We start from the raw sequence: 24,135 nt of genomic DNA, 5'->3' as shown, positions 1-24,135 counted from the left end.
TATGTTTGAGTTTCGTGAAGCATAAATTAGAAACAAAAGGTAATTCACCCGTGCTGCATAGGGACGCTGTATCTTGCTTTCTTTTTTTGTGATAAAAAAAAACACATACACACACCAAAATTCTTTGTAATGCCACCAAAATGCAACAAAAACAGAGAGGCTTAGATCGCAACACAGTTGCTCGCAGTGCAATCACGGGTACGTGCCTTTGCTGCACTCGCAACAGAAAGAAGAAGATGTACCGTGGTATGTAATTAAGAGATCGCGAATCGGTCACCATCAGAGACCATTCACATCAACGCATGCCGTCGTCACACCCTTCACATGTGCACCGCTTGCACTGCGCCTCGGACGCGTAGCGCACCGAGGCGCAAACTGCTGCACTGGTGATGCAATTTGGCACTAGCCAAAGCGCGGAAGCAAGAGGCGAAATGAAGAGTGGCTCTACATTACGGTTAGTGGCAGAGGAAGTAACGTCACCGTAACGTCATCGTAATTGTGTTTTCTTTTTTCGAAAACGAAATATATCTATCTGCAACAGGCGAATCATTGAGGTATTGCATAAGTGAGGATGCAAATAAACGTCATATAACTTTACGAATTTGTACTATTTCTACTTGAATGATTCACAAAGTGGGGCTGGTGGATAGGCGTGCTTGTGCCGGCGATGCTGGTTGAGAGACATAATTATATTGCATTTAAACCATTTCTAGTAGCGCTTCGTCATCGGTTGTGTTCCGCTGAAGCTGGTCAATCACATTCCGGTCATCAGTTTTGGCAACTGGACGCATCTCATTTCCATACCTGCTTCCTTCCAAACGTGTTTTCTCTTAACGAATCGTGATTATTCACCCACCGCAAAATTGTAATTAGTTATGATGAGCAAGCAAACCCCACAGTATGAGTAGTAAATATTTGCTGAAGCTATTTTAAAAATCATCGCAAAATGATGGTGCTGATGATTTTGGGGTGGAAGACAAGCATCAATAGAGGAACCAACTGAAGCTGAAGCTGAGGATCGCATTGAATGGCAAGGTGTGACCTATGACCGGAGGGGCAGCAATCAAAACGGTCATGAGATTTGACGGCGCTCACATATGAGTCAGATTCTTAAGCAAACGCAAGACGATGTACCCTTACCCATAACCTTCAGTTTGGTATAATCATCATCAATCACTTAACGAAAAATGGATAAGCGTTATGAAATGCAACTTATTCACCTTAATTCTGAAACTCAAAGTCGTTTAGGATGTTATGTAATGTAGCATTCTTCTTGATGTAATTAATAGATTGCCCTTTATCTTAGCATTTATAGAGAAAACATATCAGAAGCTCTTTTTTAAATACAAAGCTCCATCAAACGATCTAACCGACGCGAAATATGATCTAATCCGAGAGCTGTAAAAACCATATTACTTAAACTTACTATAAAAAAGAAGTAAAATGATGTTAAGACCAAACCAAACGTTGTTTAGAGGCACTCCAAAATGGATCAAGTGGGACATATAGAATGATCAGAACAAGCAGAAAAATGTCAATATTTGAGGAAAAGAGACGTCTATGTCCCGTCATCTGCTGTGTTGTTACTCTTGCTAATTCAACTAAGACATCTTACATAATACATTTAACTAAGTTTTTCATGAAAAACACCTGTTTTGATTATCACTGTTTCAGAGCACCTGTTTCAGAATTATCACTGTTTCCCTAGCCTCGACGCTATCTTACACAAAGCGAACACACCCTCAACCGTTGCAAACAATTCAACGGAACAGAACCATTGCCGGTAGTAAATCGATAAATAAGCACGAAAATCTACAACGAACGACATCCGGAATAGAACGAACGAACATCACACTACCAACTACAGCTGTGTGAGCGGATTCTCCGCGGCCACGGGTGCAAGAGACGCGTGCAAATGACAAACAAACACCCATTCAACTACTTACATGTACCCTCATGTACTCTGTCCCCTCTCGTCTCTCAACCAACCCCACATACATGGCCACCCCAAAACGACGGGCTTGGATGCCTTTGATAACGACGTGTGTTCCAAGCCCCGCCAAACACGGTCCACGCTCTCGACTGGCGTCGTTTATGTGTGTGTGTGTTGCCACTACATGCGCAACAATTGCTGCCACACACGCCCGCATTGTACGCCTACGCAGTGCTATTTTGCGCGATAACCAACAGTCGAAGAATGTTATTCCCGACCCACGGACCCGGGGCAAATTCGGAGCGCCGCTTACGGTGGTATTGAAAATTACACACAGGTACAGAAAAGAGAGGGCTGCCTGCCGTACTGTGGCCGTACTTGGTGTTAGAGAAAGAGACTCTGCTGTTCTTACTGTATTTCCTGTAGAGGAATTCCCAGCCATCAAAAACGATAAAACGTCGAAGTAATCAAACGTCAATTGCTTAGTGCGGTATGGCAAGGAAGAAAAGCAAATTGTTGAATACATTTTGTCGTTATACCTAAACGGTCAAATAACCAATAAGATTAAAATCTATACAATACAGAGGTCGATGCATAGCTCGATTTTGATCCACCATTTTGAAAAAGCTTGTTTTTGACAGTGAACATTTTCACACAACCAAACACTTTTCAGGGTCAATTGGGTTTTTCTGGGTAAAATGTAATGAAAATATAAATGTCCATCTCATGAACGTGGCATGAAGTAGTTTTATCAGTAATTCATCACTTAAAAACGACCTCTATCAGGAAACTAGCTTCTTAGCTTTGGTCTTCATGAGCTCCACATGATTTCGTCTTAATTTTTGACACTGATCTTGTTATAATCGATAACTGCACAATAATTCTATCTTTTCTTGATATTCGTAAACATACTACAGTATTATGAACAAACGTTATAAAAATGACCAAAACTGCTCCCAAACCACTGCATGTACCATAACTAAAACATCAATACATGCTGCGATGCAACTATTGAAGCTTTTTCATCTAACTGTCAAAACTTTCCCACGCTTTTTGATCAAATGTCCTAGATGACTCGACCTCTGTATTATATAGACTTTGAATCAGATAGTGGATCTGTCTTTATTTCTTGTAGTAGGCTATGTCTGCTAGATAGCAAACCAAACATAGCAGACTTGTGAGATGCATTTTCAAAATGCTATTTACTTAGTGAAAAAAAGGAGTATGGAACAAACGACCCATCATTTTAAAGCTTTAGGCTTCTTCCTTTTGTTTTTGTGCATGCATTGTGTCAAAATGTGTAAAATAATGTAGAAAACAAAGCCAAACCTGCACCTCCATAGGGCTGTCAAAATTAAACTTGGACAGGATAATATTATTAAAGTAAATTTCGTGCTCGACAAAATATGCAGCACACATTGCAAAATTACTTGTAAAACCCTGTAAAGACAAGTACGGCAATGTATTATTGCCGGATAGTGCCAAATATTTTTTGTTAATCTAATTGGACTTTGCAGACTTCCAGTTGTGCTTCGTCATAAAGCCACAAAACGGTGACGTGTAATTAAATATGGGATTCGAACTTTGTCTGTCCTTACCATAAACCAATACGTTCACCACTATACCATCCAGCCACTCGAACATAAGCAGCAAAATCTCAACCAGGTTCTGATAACGATCGACTGCTCAAAATCGTGATACAAGCAAGACTAGAATGTATATTCTTTCATACCCATGTTCATCTCAGGTTGGTCTGTTCAAGGAAAGTTGCACTCATGATTAGTGGAGTCGTCCCATCGCTGGACACCTTGGAAATCCCCATTCGATAAAGCCTGTTCATACGCATTGCTTTTTTTGTATTCCACAAGCGTTGATTGAGTCAACGCAAGTGACATAATTTTAGAAGCATGTAAATGGGGAACCAAGGTGTACATTATTTCAAAAGCATTGGTTTGCTGTATTTCATTGAAAGCAGTTACTTTTTTTCTAAGACAAATAACTAAAGTAGCAAGATGCAAAGAATAACAACCGAAAAGTCGCTTGCAATTGAAAACGGTAACCAATGCATCACTGTCCACAAACGATCCGAGTGATTTCGTTCCCTTACCTTCGTGTTTTTCCTTGAACCAAAACTTCATTAACAACAAGATCGGCTCCATCGAATTGGGTGGTGAATAAAAACACTCCACTCCCATCATGGGCCCATGACAACATGCTGTGTTTTTCCGGCGCTAGAGAAAACGGACCACGGCTTTTCTTCGCAAACGACGCGCAGCGCGGACAGAGGGCCAGAGCCGTGTGCCGGGACCGTGTACAAGCGCACGTCAGCGACGCGAAGAAGATGGACTTGGGATGGGAAAAAAATGTTCCATCATCGGATAAAATTAAAACGCACCAACAACTGCGCGAGGGCCGCGCATCGTTCCGTGTGTGTTTTACACGCTGTTGTTTCCGCTTTTCCTGCACACCACCACACATCAGCGCACCACGCATCGGAAAACACTTGGGCGTTTTCGTTACCTTCTCCTGGCAGAAAATTCTGCGAACGCGTTTGCGAAACCACGCATTTGGACATGGATGTGTGTGTGTGCAGAAGTGGAAATTGCCAAACTTCTATTGTACCGCGGTTTGTGTGGGAGCGAGTGTGTGTGTGTCGGTTGCTGATCGAAATGCGTTCCCTACAATTTTTGGGCAATCTTTTACCTTCGACGCTACGCCTGCGTTACATCAACATTATGAATAGATAGTTTACACATGTGTTTCAATTGTGTAAGGGAATTTGAATCCAAAATTCTACCGTAGTATCTGAATTGTGCCTATATGCCAGACTCATTCACCTATTCTGTTTAAACCTGGAATGTATGTAGGGTGCAAGTAGGATTTAATAACCTTCTCACGAGTTCATGAGCAGGTGGAGAGCGTGGCAGCCTAGGGTATTTAGCGAAATTTGGATCAAAAATTTCCCCAAAGAATTCATAATTTCCCCCTTGTGGGAAATTCCCCACCGTTTGAAAACCGCTGAACTATATAGATAACTTTTATAGATTTGAAGAGCAACGTGCCCATTCATATATATGCCCATTAAATTTTTAGAACATCCGTTAGTGACCAAGATGTATGCTCCTTTGATAGACATTAGTGCCTAAAGTCCACAGTGTCAAGGATGATCTCAAACTATAGAATGTGTTTGCAATACCACTAATTGTTGTTTCCACATCTCATCCAAAGTATAGCAGTTGAACTACTACTACCAACAGCGTCCGACTAACCTGCTATGGGTAAACCAAGAAGTTATAGACAGTCAAGTCTTATAGATGCTTTTGACCGGCCTAGAACTATGATTGTAGTGCCAAATCTGTGAGAAATAAGGTCGGCGCTAATGTATCAAAGTTTCTGAGACTACAACTTCAGGTTTCTACGCATTACCCGGTCCTCGTTACATCATTAGATGTTAGTATCAACAGTATTGGAGACATTTCAGTACTAATTGGGTTTCAGAACTAACAGTATATTAAAGAGTACTACACCTAACCTCAAACCCTATTACAATTTCGAAGACCATTCTCAAAACAAGTTCGATACTCTCACTTTGCACTGCCCACTCCGTTCAGAGTGGCCTTTTAACAGCCAGATCTACGTCCCAGGTCTCTTTGGCATGATGTTCCATAGCTCATTCCAAGCTACAGTGTCAGGCAGGCAGCCTTGAAGTCGATGAACAGGTGGTGTATAGAGATCAGGGAGCCCAGGCTCCATATACTTACATATGAAAATGTGCAGCCAACCATAGGTTTCGGAAGCCTTGCTGTAGTTGATGTCCTATTTGGAGAGATACACCTCGGTCACCGCGGTCTTTAGTAATCTCGTGCCTTCACTGTCAAACCGTGCACGGTGATAAACAGCCCATTAACGATGACAGCTGCTGTATGTTGCAGGTAGTAGAGTGCGGAAGGATCTCAACGTGCTGTCGGAATCTCAGGTTATCACTCTATCGCACAACCACTAGGGAGGAGACACACGGAATTGTGTATTTGTGTATTGTGTACCGAAAATATTTTGCTCACTTTGGCTTGAATAAAACTGCGCACTAACACACTTTCTTCATGTGTACACTTTCTCTCTCTTCAAACTGGGAAACCAACGCAACCTCGATTAAGGAGTTACATCAGCTGTCAGGACACGGAGCCCACTCGAACCACACACATACACACATAGCTGAATGTGGAGGATAGGCAAGCAACGCACACCTTTGTTATCTTTGTTTCGAGCTGATTTTCACATACACACACGACACACTTATACACATGCACTCGTTTTTCTGCTCTAAAACATCTGGAAAGCCGGTGAACACAATCAAACCTAGCAGGAAAGCATTAAAACAAAGAAAAGCATTGGCTGGTATTATTGAATCCGTTCGTAGCGGGAACGTACGGCGCTCACATGAAATTCTAGGGATGGCAACACATTTCTTGAGCCCGCTCCTACAACGCCGCGGTGAATAACTGTAGCAACCATCTAGTACGTTAGGAAAATGAGTGTCGGGACGTACGCCGCCGCTACGAACGGATTCAATAATACCATCCATTGTAATGATTGGATCAGTTTTCACTGCCCGGTGGGCGGCTGCGCCTAGACCGTGTACCGAGGTGTCCCACACACAGGCACAGCACCGCACACAGAAACGAACACGACATCGCACCATACGGAACCACGATCGTACTTGCCATAGGGCACACACACGCGCACACACTGCGTTATCTTTCGGTTTCGCGATAAATGAGTTGCAAAAACACGCGCGCACAAACGCACGACACAAACGCAAATGATGATGTTTTGCCTAACCTTGGGTGTGCATTTCACTTTCGGTGGAGGATTCTGTTTTATTTTAATCTAATTTCAGCGCGTAACAGCGGCTAATGCGGAAAACGGAGCGGAATGCAGCAGCAGCAGCACCACTACACTGCTGTTGGTGCACATTCTCCCCAATGTCATTCTCTACCACTCTTTCTCTGTGCTCTTTTTCGCTCACCTGTGTGCTCACCTGCTCCAATTACCTCGGTTACACCTGTGTGCTGATAAACCTGTGCCGACCTGTCAATCGCAGCAGGTAGGTTCCCCACACAGGAATAGCACAACAACAATAACAAAACGGCACCCTTCTACTACACAATGCCCTCTTCTGTCTAGTGCGCGGCTTGGGTTGATTTTCACTGTAGCTAGTTTAATCGCAGTAAAACGTTTATCTAACAGCGAGGAAGCAGGTTTACGAAATGTGTGCCTTATCACTGCACGGTCGCACGATAAGCACTAATCCTTGTTTTCGGCAGCGAACGCAAAAAACCGCACACACTCCTCGCCACGATACGGGTGTGTGTAAGCTCCGATACAAACTGACCGCTAGAGCGAAGTGCGCGGCCGACCGCACCACGCGATGACACAAATAAAGGGAAGAGAGAAAGAAAAAAGGAAACCAAAGCAACCTTCGCCGGTGCTGTGCGCACAGGTAGAAGAAGGCAGAGCGCGCGAGAGCGAGAGAGGTATAGTGTTCTTTCTCTGTCTCTGGCTCTGTGTAGTGGTGGACTGTACGCGAAAAACATTGGTGCCGCTTCAATGACGTACGACGCACGCACACTACCGCACCACGGCTTATGGCGACGAGTTGGTGGTGCGCAGCGCGCAGGCGCACAGGTGATACGCAGGGCCGAATACACACAGAGCGACGCGACAGCTACCCAATACGCAGGGCGCTGCTGCCGTGTCCCTTTTTTCTTCTTGCAGTCGTCGCCGTTCCTATGCACACGCAGCCATACGCAGCCGATTATTTGAACACAGACGCAAACAAACAGTGGCTCGTTTTGTCCGTCCATATCACGCAGCCGTTGCGCAAAGTGCGTATGCGTGACCAAGTGCGTTGTGTTGGTGTTGGTCGGGGAGGACCGCGCAAACTGCGTTTTCCTTTTACGGGGTATGCTGCTTCTCTGCTCTACGCTTGCATGAGACAGGGTTTGTTGTAAGAGTAATTGCGTTTTTAGCACACAGAAAATCAAGCAAGCGCAACAGAGCCATGCCGTGCGTTTCCAGTTTACGCGCACGAGACGAGCTAATCTACGCACTCAGCGCCCCGTGCCTAGCACGCACTCAGCTGATTTAATTTTCGTTCACTTTCCATCAACCTGTTGCAGTGCCCCAAAACCGTCCACCATCTCCACCCCCCATCGACTTTTACACGAACACACGCACACACACACACACACTGACTTTAAAACCACTTGCGAAACGTTTTCGGTGGAGGGACGCACACACGGCTGGGTTAAACCGCTCATTTCACTTCCTTCACGCCAGGGTCACATACACGCACACACACACACAACGCAAACGCACCGACGTGTCACGTTGGGGGGGCTGGGGACGTAACAATGCGGGAGCGGATGGGGAGGGGAATACCACAATCGCAACGACACCCACCCACAACCCTCCCCCTTCCTCCACGTATACATCCACAGTTCTTTTACTTTGCCTTTTCCTGCCCCCCACACTCCCCCCCCCCCACAACCGTAGATTCGGTAATTTCTGGTTGCCACCTACGCGATCGATCGACTTCTTTTTCTACTTCGACGATACCTTCGAATTTCGTGTACGGGGAAATGCGTACCTTCGCTCGGTGCGTTTTGTGTTTTGCTCTCTTTCTACTGCTGCCGATTTCGCAGCTACCGTCGACGGCGAGCTAAACTTACGGAAGGCAGGAATTATTTTGAAAAACTTTGCACACAGCGCACAGACCAAGCAGAAGAGCTGCCACCGAAACCGACCGAGGTTCGTCGTTTGACAGATGGAAAACACAGAATGAAGGAGCCGCGGCCAAAGCGAGAAATTCCAACTTGATTTTGACAGTAGAAATAATTGACAGAAAATAAATCTTTTTTTTTTTTTAAAGAAGAGAAACAACCAAATTGGCTCTTTTGCTCCGTACTCCCTTTGTTTGATCTCTTTCAAGTGAATTTTGTTTGCTTATTTTCTCTTTTTGTTTGTGTGCTACAACGTTGCTTCATGTGGCCACCGCTTAACGCGCATGATCGGCTTGTGCTGCGAACAAGGTTTATACATAACATTGTGCGGTATGGCTGGCAACACGGCTTTTAAACACAAATTGATCGTTGCGCAAAATTGATCGGCAGAAAAAATCTTCTTGCGTGCCATATTAATTTCAGTAAAAGGCACGCAATAGTTTTGTTATTTTTTGATTGCTTCACTGGCTTATTTTTACAGCTGCCGGTAATGGTAATTTGAGTAGTAATGGTGGCTGAATCAATCACTGAATCCGAGTAGGTACTGTCTTGGATCGAAAACTGGGACAGATTTAGGATCTGTTCCATGACAGAGGTACATTATGGTACGATATTAAAACTACAGTAAAAAAGGGAGCAGTATCTGGACCAATTACAGGAACGGTTCGGGTTCAAAATCATTTCCATGGCATATCGGTTCAGAATCAATTATAGGACAGGTTTGGGGATTAATACCAGGGCAGAAATGAGTTCGGTATTAGTTCCAGTAATTGTATAAGGGTGGTACAAATTCCAGGTTCGATACGGGTTAGTTACATTAACTATTTACAGTATAAATGTCAGGTTCAGTCCGGGGTTTTGACCAGTTCCAGGATCGGTGTAAGTCTAGGAGCAGTATCAGGATATGGGTTAGTAATCAATTCGACGTTCATTATCAATTCCTAGATAGGTATGAGCTGAAGATCATTTTCGGGATAGATAAGGGTTTCAAATCAACTTCTGGATCCATATAGGTAGAGTATTAGAATCAGGTACGACATGGGATTCGCATCAATTTCGGGCATCGGATGGGTATGATATTAATTTCAGGTTCGGTATGGTATCAGGATCTGTTCCAGAATCGTTAAGGATTGGGAATCAGTTTCAGAACCGGTATGGACTCAGTATCAGTTCCAATATGGATTCTGGACCATTTTCATAATCGGAACCAAAGTTTGCTCAGAGCCGGTATTAGCTTCATTATCGTCTTTGGTCTTCACTTTGGTTCAAAATCCGTCTCTCTTGATCTGGCCCGTGGATTGCAGGGGTATCTGAGAATTCAATTTGTTTTAAATATCTTTGCCGGTACCCTTCGTAGTAAAGCCTCCGAAATTAGTTTGCAAAGTCTTGTTGTCCAGTTAAATTACATGATCAATATGTTCAGTTCCTGCTTGTTATACATTTTAATGTAATGTAATGTAATGTGATATATTGTCAGCAAAAGCAGTGTCACACTGAGAAGCAGTGATCCTATTTCAGAGCGCAAATAATAGCTCTATACTATACCCTTCTTGGGGCCGGTTTGGTGGCATAGTCGTCAGCACGTACGACTTAACAACATGCCCGTCATGGGCTCTAACTCCAGATAGACCGTGTCCCCATACTTAGGACTGACTATCCTGCTATGGTAATCAATAAGGTCACTATGGTCACTAAAATCCAATTATATCCTTGTGTCTCGTCAATGCTCAGAACCTTGCCGACATAATCGATTACCGATTGCTGTCGCTTATTCCAGAAAAAGCTCATCTATCCCTGTCCCTTTTCTATGTAGACGGCATTTTTTGGAGCTGTTCCATGGAACTTCATACAAGATAGCCATCGGTTGTAAAACTTTATTAACTTTATTTCCTACCAATATCTTTCGGATACAAAAAATAAAAGCCGACATAAGCCCCTATTTTTTTTTAAAAGAACAATTATTTGTCGTAATGATATTTACATTTCATACACTTCATTCGCTAGTTGATTCAACACCGCGAACCTAATAGATAACCTGTCCAGCGATTTAACCTCGCCAAAACCTTCCCCCCATTCGCCTACCGGTAGTATCGTAGTTTATTTCTGTTTAAATTAACTTATCCACTACGGCTTCTCTGGTGCGATCCACCACCTCCTATCATCATTTGGCAATGTACCGATCCAGGTTGTTCCAGTTGCAGGAGTAGTCGATCTGCAGCAGACCCTTTTTGCTTAAGCTGAAATGTTGCGGCGTGTAACATACGTTAGCGTTGGTCGCTGCGATCGCGATCGCGGTGGCCGGATCGAGCATCTGGCTCGGCCGTCTAGCAATGCTCATACTCTGGCTGACGACGCTGACACTGCGGGACCGCCGCCTCGTCGGGCTGCCGGCGGGCGGGCCGGCCAGCCCACCGGCACTGCTGGTCGTCGCGTACAGCGGCACATGTTCCGCCTCCTGCCGGGCACACTCGAGACAATCGTTCAGCGTGTAGTAGTTGTGCTGGTCGGACAGGATCGTCCCGGTGACGGACGGCGGTGGTCCGAGCGGGAGCCCCGAATGTCCATGATGATGATGAGCGTGAGCGTGATGGAAGTGTGCCGGCGGAGGCGGTGGCGGCGGTGGCGGTGGCAGCGGCATGTAGCAGCAGCTCGGCTCGTAGTACTCGTACGACGGCGGCCCGGGAAACTCCAGCTGGGGCAGCGGCTTCGGCAGCACGATCGGGCGCCGGCTGGAAGCGCTCTTGCCGAAGCCGGGCGTGTGCAGGCGCAGCGCCGACATCGAGCTGTCGCACGAGCTTGGCTGCTCCGTCGATGACGTTTCCAGATCTGGAGGGGAAAAGTAGTAAAACAAGAGAGATAAACTTGTTAATTTCTGTCACTTTTTCGCCCCCTGAATTACGCAATTGTGTGTATTAATATCGTTCCATCGCTACTCTGAGGAACCTATTGAAACCAACACTTCTTCTGGACATTACAAGAAAGGACCTTATGAACATCACTAAAGGTCAACCACTTTTGGGACAATGTGATTGTAAAGAACCTGCTAAACATCTTATCGAATGGCCTTCTTTCTCAGAATGGAAGTCACCAATGAAGTCACGCACGATCAAAACCAGATCACCTCCTTAATGATCCGAAAGAGATTCCAAAAACAGAGAGCTGTGACCTTCAAAGCGGGCTTGTAAAATAGGGCCACTCTCAACATGCTGGAACGATCTGGATTTGCACAATTGCCATCTTTTCACACAAGAAAAGTCGACTCATAATTGCTCACTCTAATTATCATATTAACGCACAAAACCGTCACCACGCTTGCTTCCCATCGGATCTAATTCCAGCAACTTCAACTTACATCGCACCCGTACAACTAATTCCGGCCGTTTTTCGAACATGTCGTGAACACCAGCTCAATTATGCACGCTTTTGCAGCAACTCCGGTCGCACATTCAGAGTTGAGTTTGAATTTGAATAACTCGCGCTAGAAGTCTTCACACTATGTTGCTCGACACTGACTGACAGCCGACTGCTGCCTTAACTACACATTATGCCCCACAATGGCACCCAACAAAGCAGTGCACCCTTGTACGCGTGCAGATCGACTTCCTCCTCTGCGATAGCACCCCGTTGCGAGATAGGTTGGCCGGAGATTGTCTTTGCACGTTTGCTTTCCCGCAGCATTCCACGCCGCCGACGATAGCGACTCTCGTGTGCCCTCAGCGGTAGGAGCGAAATTGGAACACTAGGCCACACATTGGCCCTTTACGTCGCAGGTGAGGGATCCTGCAGCAAAAACGTACGAAACGAGCGAGCGAGCGACACAAAAACGGTCCGAACCATCCGTACGGGGGCAAGATCGCACACTAAATGCGGTAACCGGTGCGTCCGGCGTACGACGAAAGGCTGGAACAACCCACCCCGTTTTCCAGCTTCGGATCCGGGCGGGGGTTTTCGGTCGTCGGGTTCGTCGACTAGCGAACGAAAGTAAAGTGCAAAACCGCACCGCACCGTACCGAGGGTGTACCGACCCGTCCGGCAAACAACGCGGAAACCCGACCGCCCGAGACCTCTCGCGCGTACGAGGAAATGGGAAAGAAATGTGAAGACACCGCGTTGTTTGTACTTGTTGCCTATAAAACAGCAACCAGCAGTGGAGTTTGTTTTGCCTGCCCGTTTTCGCTTTAAACTACTCGTTCGTACGTCGAGGTTTCATACGAGCTAGACGAGCACGGTGTGTTAAGACATGCCGTTTTATGTTGGTCAAAGTTCCGTTGGCTAGGGGCGACTGGGCAGGTTTTTGACGCCCTGCCTATCGCCAAGCGAACGTAGCACTGTGGCAAGGCCCTTCCGTCGTAGGTGAAGAGGGGACAGGTTCTTCTTTCCGGCTGCATTCTTGTAGCGGATCTGCTTCGGAAGCGTAGTGGCCTCTTGCCTGTAACTATGATTTGAATTCGTCATACGAAGAATGGAAAGGAAACGACGATAGGCAAGGCTGAAGAAGGCTGCGCACGTTTACACGAGCAGTAGATCAGTTGTTTTTGTTTGCTTTTTACTTGCAACAACACAAACGTACGCAAAACAAAACCACTACCTTCCCCCGTTCGTTGCGTGATGATTATGCATTATTTAATCGTAATCAAGAGCCTCCAAACCTTAAGACCCAAGCTTAAGGGTCAAATCTCGCGCCAACGAACAGCTGACGTGCTTGCGATCATCACAAACTAAGCATGCGGCGAACCTTCTTTTTTGTGGTTGGTAGACGTAGCCTCTTTTAAATACCATTTTGAATTCAATCTTTTTAGTTGTTTAAAGTATTAAAAACATCGCTCGTTGGGCACTCTCTCGCGGTTGGAAATGGTTAATCTTAATACGCAAACCATGCGCTTGTGCGAGCTGGGAGCTTTCCCGAGAAGTTCATTCTCACGTTCTTGCAGCTTTGTAGAAGCAGATAGAAGTTTGACTGTAAGTCTTCATACTTTGAGGCCTGAGAAGAGGTTTAAGAGTGTATCTTACCTTGATGGTGGTAATATTTCACTAAAATAAATAATTTCACAAGACATTATTTACGTATTTTTGGGGGCAGAAGAAATTCCTGAGTTTAAAGTTTAACGACAGGCAATTCATCTTCATCAAAAAAAACAATCCAAAATTTCAGATGAATTACTCTCTCACAAGATTCACTTTTCTCTTAAATAGTGTTATCTTACGTATGAGATCTTGGATATCCAAAACATCTGGTAACAAAACATCTTGTAGGACTTGAGGTGCGACCTTGACATCTTCATGATATCGTTCCACGACTTAAGGGTAAGGAGATTTAACAAGGATCTTTGATGAATTGGAATTTTAAATATTCTTATTAAAAAAAAACCTATACAATGTTTGAATTATCAGGTTAATATCCTTATAACGACTGCCAGTCTCAGTCTTTTCTATACGGTAGAACTTACTCAAATAAACTCCAGATCTTTTCCAAAAAACGTACAGAGCACCTGTTTAAAAGCCAAAGACACCCAAAGGCAACATTTTACGAAAAGAGTAAAAAAAAAAAATTGGGGAAAAGGCAGTTCTTCAATATAATTCAAGCAGCAATTTAATCCGACATGAATACATCAAAATTAGACTCAACCGCAACTCAACAGTGATTTTACCAATAATCAATAACATCGATTCGATCGATTGAGGTCACATCGAGACGTCTGAGGGTGCCAAAACCAAAGCTAATGACACGCTGATTGATTAATGAACAAAGCATTGCAATGTAACCGTTCAAATAAAAAAAATCCCATAGGTGAACCAGGAAAAAGGCTCACAAATGTAAAGACTATTTTCGCTATTTTACAAACATTGACGTCTGGGGACCGTGTCCACAATCGTGCGGAGGTTCTTTCTCTCTGTCTTCGGGCCTACGTTCCACCATCCGCTACCACCAGCAGTGACGAAACGAGGTCGTTACGCAGACGCAACCGCGCAACCTGCAATTGGTCCCGGGGTGGTAAAGACCACCCTCCCCGATTCGAGCGATTGGGTGTTTATTTTTGGTAAAAGCAAAACCTCACCAAAGGTGAAGCAGGAGCAAAAGCAACACTAATACAGTCAATCAGGGGATTACTTCAAAAAAGTTTGTAACATAGTGCTAGAATTAAGCTAAAAAACACACACGTGCGCACACGGCTTTCCCTTTCTATGGTCCTTTGGGTACGTTTGGGTCATTTCGTTCCGTTTCGCATTACGTCAGGCACAACCCACCAGGGATGATGAAATTCTAATTACCCGCGTCAGAACGCGCATTGGAAACGCTACCACCATACTCCCTCGCTGCAGCCCCGGCAAAGCAAGCACAACCGGCTCGCCATAAGTAAACAAGCTCCAATTATGGAGCTCCCCTCTGGCTAAGCAGTTCATCAAACGGTAGTTTCGATGTCCAATAATGATGGACGGCAACAGTTTCACGGGAAGAAAAGCAGCGCAACAAAAACGTCAGCCATCGTTCCGATCCACTGCACGCTTCATTGATCCAGCGTAGCAGCGCAGCACTGGGTGGCACTGTCCGCAATATCGTAATGGAAAACTAGTAATTTACCATAACGACCACCGAGGCGACCCACGCTAAGCTGCTAAACACACGCCAAACCGTTTGTCAACATGCCGCTGTGGCTAAACCCCTTCGGCCCTCGGTTGGACATTGCAATATCGAGGACTTTTTTTCTTCTCAATGTTTGCCCTACCGCCACAACACTAATAGTTGACGCGTTTAGCGCAAGAATGAGACCATTTGGAGAAGGTCTCGTCGGTAGGCTTTCCTACGTGTTGGAGCTGAAAACTGGAAATGAATAGAAAAGAGAGGGAGCGAAATAAAAAACTAAACCAACAGGTTTTTCCTGTATCCTCCCAATAGTATGTGGCGCAGCTTCCTTGAGGGCCAAGAATCCCGCTCGGTGACCGATATAGAGCGCTGTACATGGCTGTACAATCGAAGACGCACTTGAAATCTGTGCCATATTTTTCAATGTTTTGCCCTCCATTTTGCCGTATTGAGGTCTAAGCCTACTTATCTATTTGCAGCACCAAGCGGGAGGGATTCTGACCGCACTGTTCGGGAAAGTCATTCCGAAGAATGCCCTGTACCACATGTGTGTACAGTAATCGCTGTTTGGTGCAATCGAATCAGGACACTGTAGGAGGTCATCTTTCCACTTTCTACGTTTACAACGGCCACCCCGCGGAGGGATAGAAATAGGCCTAAAAAAACCCTTCCAGAGCTAATTGTCGGCACTTCTTTACAACGCTGCAAAAGCCGCAAGCCTGATGTTTGCTGAAATGACCACCTTTTCCTCCCCAGGGGACTCGCAGCAACATGCAGGAAGTAATCACCGTATCCGGTACGTGCGGGTCCGGTTTAGGAAAACGGTGTAACCGGTTCGATTAACAGTTCGAATCGAACTTGCGCACGCCTTCCGGAAGTTGGAACCTACCCGTGTATGAGCTGTAGACATGCTCATCACCCCCGATGCTATCCTCGTCCATAACGGTATCGTATCGTTCGGTGTAGAATCCATCCTCGTCCTCGTCGTCCTCGGCGTTCAGCTCGTCCTCCAGCTCGCTCGGCCGCTCGTCGCCCACCATCGGATGCTGCTGACGGTGGTGCTGGCTCTCTCCATCGAGTGCATCTTCCTCCTCCGGCAGCAGTACGACACTCTGACCCTCCAGGTCTTCACCACGAGCGACGGGATCGAACTCGGGATCGATCAGCTCGGCACTGGAGCAATCGCGACACTCCAACCCACTGCCGTTCAGCTCGCCGGGCACGTAGTAGAACTTGGACTGTATCGGTTCGCCGGCGGGCGACGGCGGTACCTCGGACTCGGACGTTGGATCCATCACTTGTCTGTGTGTGAGAGGGAAAGAAAGAGAGAGAGGAGGAAAGAAAAGAAAGATAAAAACCAATCAGAGCATGCAGTGTGTCCATCCAAGCAGTCTGGTGGAGGGAAGGTGTTGAATTATAGACGTTTGCACGTCACGGTAGCTTTAGCCGTCCGGATGACGGTTGCCATCGGACGCACCTCATCTGCATGAGAGATGACCGGGTCCGCACGATGACGCTTGGTTTCTACGCTTAACGGAGCCATTAATTAAGTCACACAGGCCTCACATGAGACCAAACGGTACAAGCAACGGCCGGACGAGAATGGTGATTAAAATGTGATCCACAACGAGCGGTGCAGTGTCATGAGTGAGGGGGACTGCTTGGAATGTCGAGAGTTTTTTTTTATTCTGGACAATAAAACCTAACGTACAAGGAAAGGTAATGCAATTGGATGAAAAATGCATCTCCTTAGGAACAACTATTTCAACTTTATGGGTTCGTCGCTTGTGTCCAGCGACTTTATTCTCTATCCTCTTGTAGAAGAGCAGCAAAAACCTTCGCTCGGAAGCACACATTCCAGCAAACACCATTTCATGTGCTTTGTAAACGTGTGCCATTACGAATAACGTATCTAACCTTGTCCCCTTGCGCGCCGTCCCCGTTCGGCTCTACTACCCCGTGGACGCCGGACGCCAATTAGACGCCTGAAGATGCAAATTAAATTTAGCATATTATTCATTCCGATTGCGACCTTGATGCAGGATATGCCTTATGCAACAGGTATGCCTCCGTTCTTCACCAAACCCCGATGCCTCTCTACGTAGAACATGGAAACACTTGCTCTGCACTGTCCATGTGCCTTGTCTCGCTTCTCAACGCGCGCTCCGTTCACTTACTTGCGAATGTAGACATAGTTCTCCATATCCCACGGATCGACATATCGCCGATTGAAGATGGTGTTCGGACCGTCCTCGAAGATCGCGCGCCGGACGTAGTCGGACTCTTCCGCCGAGTCGTACTCCTTCGCGGTGTAGTACAGCGATTCGGCCGTCCGGCGGGACGTTCCAAAACTGTCGAACCCAGCGTAAGCCGGCATGGTTGATATGTAGTTGTTTTTTTTTGCTTGGTGCAGACTTATTTCGTGCAGGTTGCTCTATATCTCGTGGTGCGGTAAGAAGCTACAGGGTGATTCTAAAACGAATTGGCTGGGGAAGATCACCGGTTGTGGCGTGACGTTCCCGAGATGTTGCTGAAAAGAGGAAGATAAGGATAAACATTAATGCAAGGATTAAAAACTTGAAACAAATGTTACATATTGTATGTTTTGTAGAGAACATTCTTTAACCCATGTTTCTCGGTTGGTAAAATTGTCTTAAAAAGCAGGTAACAACGCCATCTAATATAAAAATATCATAATTTTGTATACTATTTCTCTTCTTCACTTCCGTTGCAAATTAGAATATAAAAGCGCATCAAATGTTTAGTAAGAACATATCACAACCATAACAAAACACACCCAGCCAATAGAGCCATTTCTAGGTGCAGCTTCAACGATTGTTTGTCGATCCTCAAGGGCCACTCCTTCGTTCTCATCTTCTATTACGACGATACGCTACGCATCACACGCACCTTTCAAGCGCCGTCGATGAACCCACTTCATCCACCACGGGCGGTTGCAGCTGCGTCTTGGCAAACACTCCGCACCAAAGAGGCAAACAAACAAAAAACACGATATTCAACAACTTTCTCCAGGCGCAAAACTCGCCTTTTCGAAAACGACAGCGCAAACCTCGCAGAGCGCGGGCGCGCGCGCACCTCGGTTTGTTTATTTTCATGTGCGCATCTAATGCGCAACGTTTTCTGCACAGGCCAAACACAGCCGTGGATGATGCTGGACATGCGTGGGGCTACATCTTTCCTCCCTTCCTCCTTCCTCTTCCTTTTCTCAGTAAGGTTGGTTTCCGACGAGATGAGCGGGAAAAAATAAATAAAGATGGTCAGAAATTGAAAACCAGCCTGTGTGTTCGCCAACGCAAGCTATAGTTTTGGTGAATCTGGAAAACTGCAAAAAAGATCACTCATTGCAAACTGGAGAAAATCGTGTTTCCCTTCCTAACCAGACAAGAGGGACGGACAAAGCGTGCAGAAAAAGCGGATTAGCAACAGCAGCAACAACATCAAACAGACGCAACGATTACACAGCAAAGCTTTAGCAACGGTTGTAATACCGAGGTTTCGCGCTTTAAGCGAAGGACGGGTTTTGAAGTGGAACTGGCTGGCATCTAAAGGATGTGAACATCTGTTAACGATCAGATAAGCAATTCCCATCAGGAAGGTGTTTAAAATGTTGTACACATTACTTGAACGATGGCTGGGGATTGTAATAGCTCAAGTTATGATGAATGTGACGTGTGACAAATGCAACCTAATTATTAGTAATGAAAAGAAGATGAGCGATCATTCTGGTAACACAGAGGGTCTTCAAAATCAATCATAAAAAAACTTTAAAATTACAGATAGCAATACATTCTACCTATGTACCGTATTGCTTCGAATTGCGGACAATTAAGGCATTTTTGGCATTCAATATTTTCTTACTAATTAAACTCAATTTTAATCGGTCAAACCTCTGTATAGCGCATTTTACTGAAGCAAACCTTCAACATTTGAGAAAACATAAAAAATCCAATAATGTTACTCCAAACATTAGAAATAAGCAAAAAATTGCAACGAGATTTTGATTCATATTCCGAGCAGTTTTGATTTCATATGTCAAATTACGGACGTTGTGATTCGCATTCCAGACAGCCTCAAAATTTCGTCTATTATCTTCAAATTCACACACACACACTACACCTTTTCAGTTTTTAACTTATTTTAATGTCTGGACACTTCATTCTGGATGTCGGTGTCCTCCTAGATCGACAGAATGACGGTCTTGACGGGTTTCAGTACTGATTTTCTCTGGCACTCGTAGATGAATAGAACCGAAGAACTGCTACGCGAATTGACGGTCTTTCCCTTACAGCCATTAATGTGTTTGTCACATACATCTTCAACTATCGTTTTTTTTATTTTAATAACTGTATAAAAACATATGTTTATGCAATAAATCACAAATTTGTTAGGTGGTTCGGAAGAAAAATATTTATTTCCTCTGCCATCAAGGCGTGCTAAGGGTCAAACACATTTTTAATTTATTCTAGTACATCATGGCAATTAATTAAAATTAAAAATCGATATCAAGAACCAGGGACTGGATATTTTGATAGCCAGGGACTGGATATCAAGAAATTCAATAACAACGTGCCGAATGTCCGGAATTTGTTGTGCGTAATTTGAAACATAACAGTTTACAAATAGATGCATGCAGATTGCATCGGAAAGAGAAATAAACAATGAAATAAGATATGGTAATTAAGAAACTTTATGAGCTTTACGGTACAGTTTTAGATGCAATTCACATATTTATGTATTTTTCCAACATTGTACTGAGCTCAGATATGCTGTCCCGACAAAGCATTTTTTAATCTGTATCCAATGAGAAAGTTAACGATTTTAATTTGTTTGATTGCTCAGTCTTACTTGAAATGTTTGATATGAGATTTTTTCCGTTATCAGGCATTGTTTCATTACATGTTATATTCATTTTTAAGATTTTTTGTACGTGTTACCTTTATTTTTTATCCCCATATTAAATTTATTAAACTACATATATCTTTTTACTGGGAAAGTTATGACACACAATTCAATTAAATAGTAATACGGCGTAGCTGATGATGCATGTTTGAACAACTCCACCCAACAGAAAGGTACCTTTTAAACAAAATTACATAGCTACATGTCCATTAGCGGGAAAGTTTCCAGCCCAACCAGCACCAGCAACGAAGAAAGCACCCTCAAAGAGTAGTGTTAATCCCGTTTTGATACCACACAGCCCAAACCACATCATCCAAGTAATGATTACCCGTTGTGTAAGCTTTTCCCGCCGCGATGAAATTGTCATCAACGTCCTAAATATGACAACCCTTATGCAGACGGTTGCGCAATCCCCACAACCCATGTTCCTTTTATTAGTTTCTTTTTTTTCATACCACTCTGAAACTCCTCGTCATTTTCCCCTTGAGTGACTGCGCCTGGCTATTGACAACGAATTTCACAGCCGACCGATTTTCAACCCAAAAACTGTTGCGACAAAAGCTCGCCCGAAAGGTTGATAGTAATCAACCGAGCACAGCACATGTAATTACACCCGCCAGCAATTAATGCGCCGAAATAATCATATGTTTGGGAGGCGGCACACACACACACACACGCAAATGCTTCCGCGTTTGGTTGGATGCAGTTTCCGGAGTTATTAGCACGATTTAGCGCAAGCCGACCCGCGTCCCGCCAAAATAATTGCAACGAATATTAACGTGATTTTGTGCTCTCTCTTTATGGGTCGGTGGAACGAGGAAGGTACGAGGAGCAAGTGAAATTAAATCACCATCATCGTTCGATCGGGCAAAGTTGCGGTTTAAGGCGTTACCTTACCGATTCTGTGCCCTGTCACCGGCATCACTATGCCGTGCTCATTACATCAACCGCACCATAATTCACATCATCAACGGTGTTTCGGGGGGGGGGGGGGGGTTCGGTGTAAATTTTCGGCGTTTGACATTACTTTTTTCGCTTTTAGGGGAAAGCGAAAGTAAATCGGGCTGCTTTTTTTTCGCTTGGCGCCCAAAATTAACTGAAAATAAATCCACAAACCAACGCTCACCGGTGAATATTTGGCGTAATCTTCCCACCACCGCACCACCAATGCGTGTTCGAAACTTTCCGCTGTTGCCATTTTCATCGCCCGATCAAGCCGAACGCCCTTAAGTCCCCGAGCGATTAAGCGAAAAGCGGGCAAGTTCACGCTGCACACACACATTCCGAGCAATTCCGTGCGCGATTTCATGCGCGCTGCGCGAGCGATTGGAGAGCGCGACACAACGGCGGGTGACATTGGTCGGCGACAGGCTGATTCGATGCGCGTTTCTAGTTTCGTTTTACCGGCTAATCAATGCGGCGAATCGGTTGCTCGATTTTACTGCGAATCGTTTAGCAATTAGAAGAAGAAAAGCGCAACAACGGCGCCCGGTCAATCCGTCGTATCATGCGTCTGCAGGAGGAGGGAATGGATGAAGGTAGTTTGCTTCTTTTTTTGTTGTTATTGAAGACACCGACCGAACCGACTACTGGCCGGATGTTCGCAGTGGTTTGACATTACCAATTAATTTATTGTTTTTTGTACAAGATGAGCTATATAAATGTTTGCTGCGGTAGTAGCTTTGTTCTGCAGCATGATTTTGTAAGATTGTTTTATAGATATCGTTTAGTAATGGTAGGATATAACAACTATGACTGTTTTATGGAATATTTGATATTATCCTGACACTATTAACTGTATGTAAGATTTGCTGCAATCAGGGATGCTATCGGTGTAACAATTAAATTTGAAGTAGGCCTGCCTTAACAGCTAATCTTTGAATTACTAAATCAGATTAGAATCCTGTGAGACATTGAAACATGGCACGAAGGACCATTATTGAAAAGGTATACAGAAATAAGTTAAAATCAAATGTGAAAATTGTTAATCGATTTCAAATTGCAATCGTCAACATCGAGTAGTAACGGAAACATCCTTCCATATATAGACTACTTCTGGATGATAATCACGACCAGATAGCTGAACCTTGTTCAACGATCCTCTTAAAACACGTCAGAAAAAGGTTTATCAGCAAAAAATCGCAACCTACAAACCCTTCGAATCTCATTTCACCACTCGCTACTAACTCCCGCTTTCATTCTATCTGTTGCAAAAGCACCCACGCTGTACACGCGCCATAATAAAAAGAAAAATATGCAAAGAAAGCAACATTAAAAACCTCACCGCCTCAAGATCATTCATTGATAGCGCGCACAACATCAAGAAGAGAGAAAAAAACGCTTCCAACACGCCAGGTGTCCACCGGTGAAATCCACCGCACTCTCGACAAACGAATTGGCGCGGAGTGCTCTTTTTTTTTGTGCAAAACGTTGAGGGCGGTTAGGACTTTCTCTGCCACTGTTTCTGGGCAGTCAGATGCTTCTTTCGCCCACCCTCCAGATAGATAGAGCCAGGCGAGAGTGAGTCAGAAATCTAGCCACAACGAGTGCTAAATACCATACCATTCAGCTCGGAAGACTATCGCGAGCTATAAATCATTATGCTAAAACGCGCCGTTCATCGATACCATTTACTTCGGTTGGTAGTTCTGCTTAAAAGGCCTTTAAAATGTGCACAAAAACCCCAAAGCTTTCCTTTTTTCCCTATTTCCATCAATTTTAGGGACTGGGGTTTTCATTTTTATATGCACGCTGCTGCGGTTCGGTATCCAAATTTGACACCATTTACGAGCGGAACACGATTGCTTTTCACTCTTTCAATTGAAGTGGCGAATCGATCGAGCAATGCAAGCGGGTTCTGTACAGGTCGAAACCGAACCGAAGGAAAAACACTCGACACTACGCATTTCACAACAGCAAAAAGCTGCACTTGACAGAGGTAGCCAACCCATCAGTTGGTCATTAAAACGCATCCAGCCCAAGAGGCCCTCTCGAAACGGAAAACAACGCATCGTTTAACCTACCGAGGGCTTCACCTAGTTTTCGCGCCCTCCCTCTCCCAACTACCATTGCTTCATCGAGAGAGTGTCTGTCTACTCCTCCTCCTGCTCGAGCGTTTGTTTTCCTTTCACGCAATCCAGAGCCGCACCCTTCAATATATTCGGTTAAGGTCGCGTGCACATTGATGCGCATCAATAAACGTGCGAATGAAACTGATATCGTGGCCGGTTCGGCCTTCTGCACGCATTGATACTCACACTGCATTCACGCACAAACACACAGGCACAGCGGGAGATAATGGCGTTTTTAAAACGAGCGACGGCCCTTTTCACCGTGCAGAGGGTCACGTGCTCACAAAGCGATGCCGGCGCAAAAGTCACGAACACCAAAAAATGCATAGAAACGAAAAATAGCAATCAAATCATCGTTTGGCTTTTCCTTCAAACAGAACGAGGTCTTGCGCGAGTGCGCGCGCGCTCGGCTTGCCAAAAGGGCCGGTGCGCAGTATTGTTGTTTTTGGCGCACTTAATAAACCACGAATGTGTGTGTGTGTCTGTGTCTGTGTGCACACGTTGCACAATTATGGCCCGGCCGATCATGTATGAGGCGGTATGAGCCGGCACTTTCAGCCTTCAACGTGCTATTCGTATGCGAATTCCAACCACGTTCCGATCGAGCGCAGCATTAACTAGAGCCATCTATTCTATGAAACGCAACCGTCGTCTTTGCGTATGACCCGCCGCGGTGGCAAATGAGGGATAACAACGCCATAGATATTCTGTGCTCGCACAAACGGTAATGTTGTTTGATCGTCGTTACGTGGACGAAATCAGTAGGGGTGGGTAAATGAGAATTCCCCAGCACAGGTCAGCCGTAGTATGTGATGCGAGGTGGTAGGTGATGTAAACCGTTACCGC

At 45.0% G+C, this 24,135-nt stretch overlaps 2 protein-coding genes across 16 annotated transcripts in view; both read right to left on the bottom strand.

Annotated features, from left to right (window-relative positions):
- LOC120960211 (uncharacterized) overlaps positions 1-8,764 on the bottom strand; it is a 30,571-nt gene extending 21,807 nt beyond the window's left edge. For 4 of the 12 annotated variants that reach the window (XR_005752298.2, XM_040384260.2, XM_040384261.2 and 1 more), the window contains exons 1-2: positions 8,583-8,752; positions 5,695-6,289 (exon numbers count right to left, since the gene is read on the bottom strand). The gene's annotated coding sequence lies outside the window, so the exon portion shown is untranslated. The other 8 variants (XM_040384256.2, XM_040384255.2, XM_040384251.2 and 5 more) reach the window with 8 other exon arrangements.
- Positions 8,765-10,660: 1,896 nt separating this feature from the next.
- Positions 10,661-24,135, bottom strand: part of LOC120958516 (uncharacterized) — a 32,235-nt gene continuing 18,760 nt past the window's right edge. For all 4 annotated transcript variants that reach the window (XM_040381369.2, XM_040381366.2, XM_040381368.2 and 1 more), the window contains 3 exons: positions 17,476-17,828; positions 16,188-16,600; positions 10,661-11,541 (listed from right to left, as the gene is read on the bottom strand). In XM_040381369.2, coding sequence (XP_040237303.1) covers positions 10,877-11,541; positions 16,188-16,600; positions 17,476-17,675 — 1,278 coding nt within the window. In that variant the 5' untranslated portion in view covers positions 17,676-17,828 and the 3' untranslated portion in view covers positions 10,661-10,876. The remainder of the gene's footprint in view (positions 11,542-16,187; positions 16,601-17,475; positions 17,829-24,135) is intronic.

The sequence above is a fragment of the Anopheles coluzzii genome, chromosome 3, assembly GCF_943734685.1.
Source record: "Anopheles coluzzii chromosome 3, AcolN3, whole genome shotgun sequence".
Lineage (NCBI taxonomy): Eukaryota > Metazoa > Arthropoda > Insecta > Diptera > Culicidae > Anopheles > Anopheles coluzzii.
The sequence above is the reverse complement of the archived record's forward strand: the minus strand, read 5'-3'. Positions and strand labels throughout refer to the sequence as shown.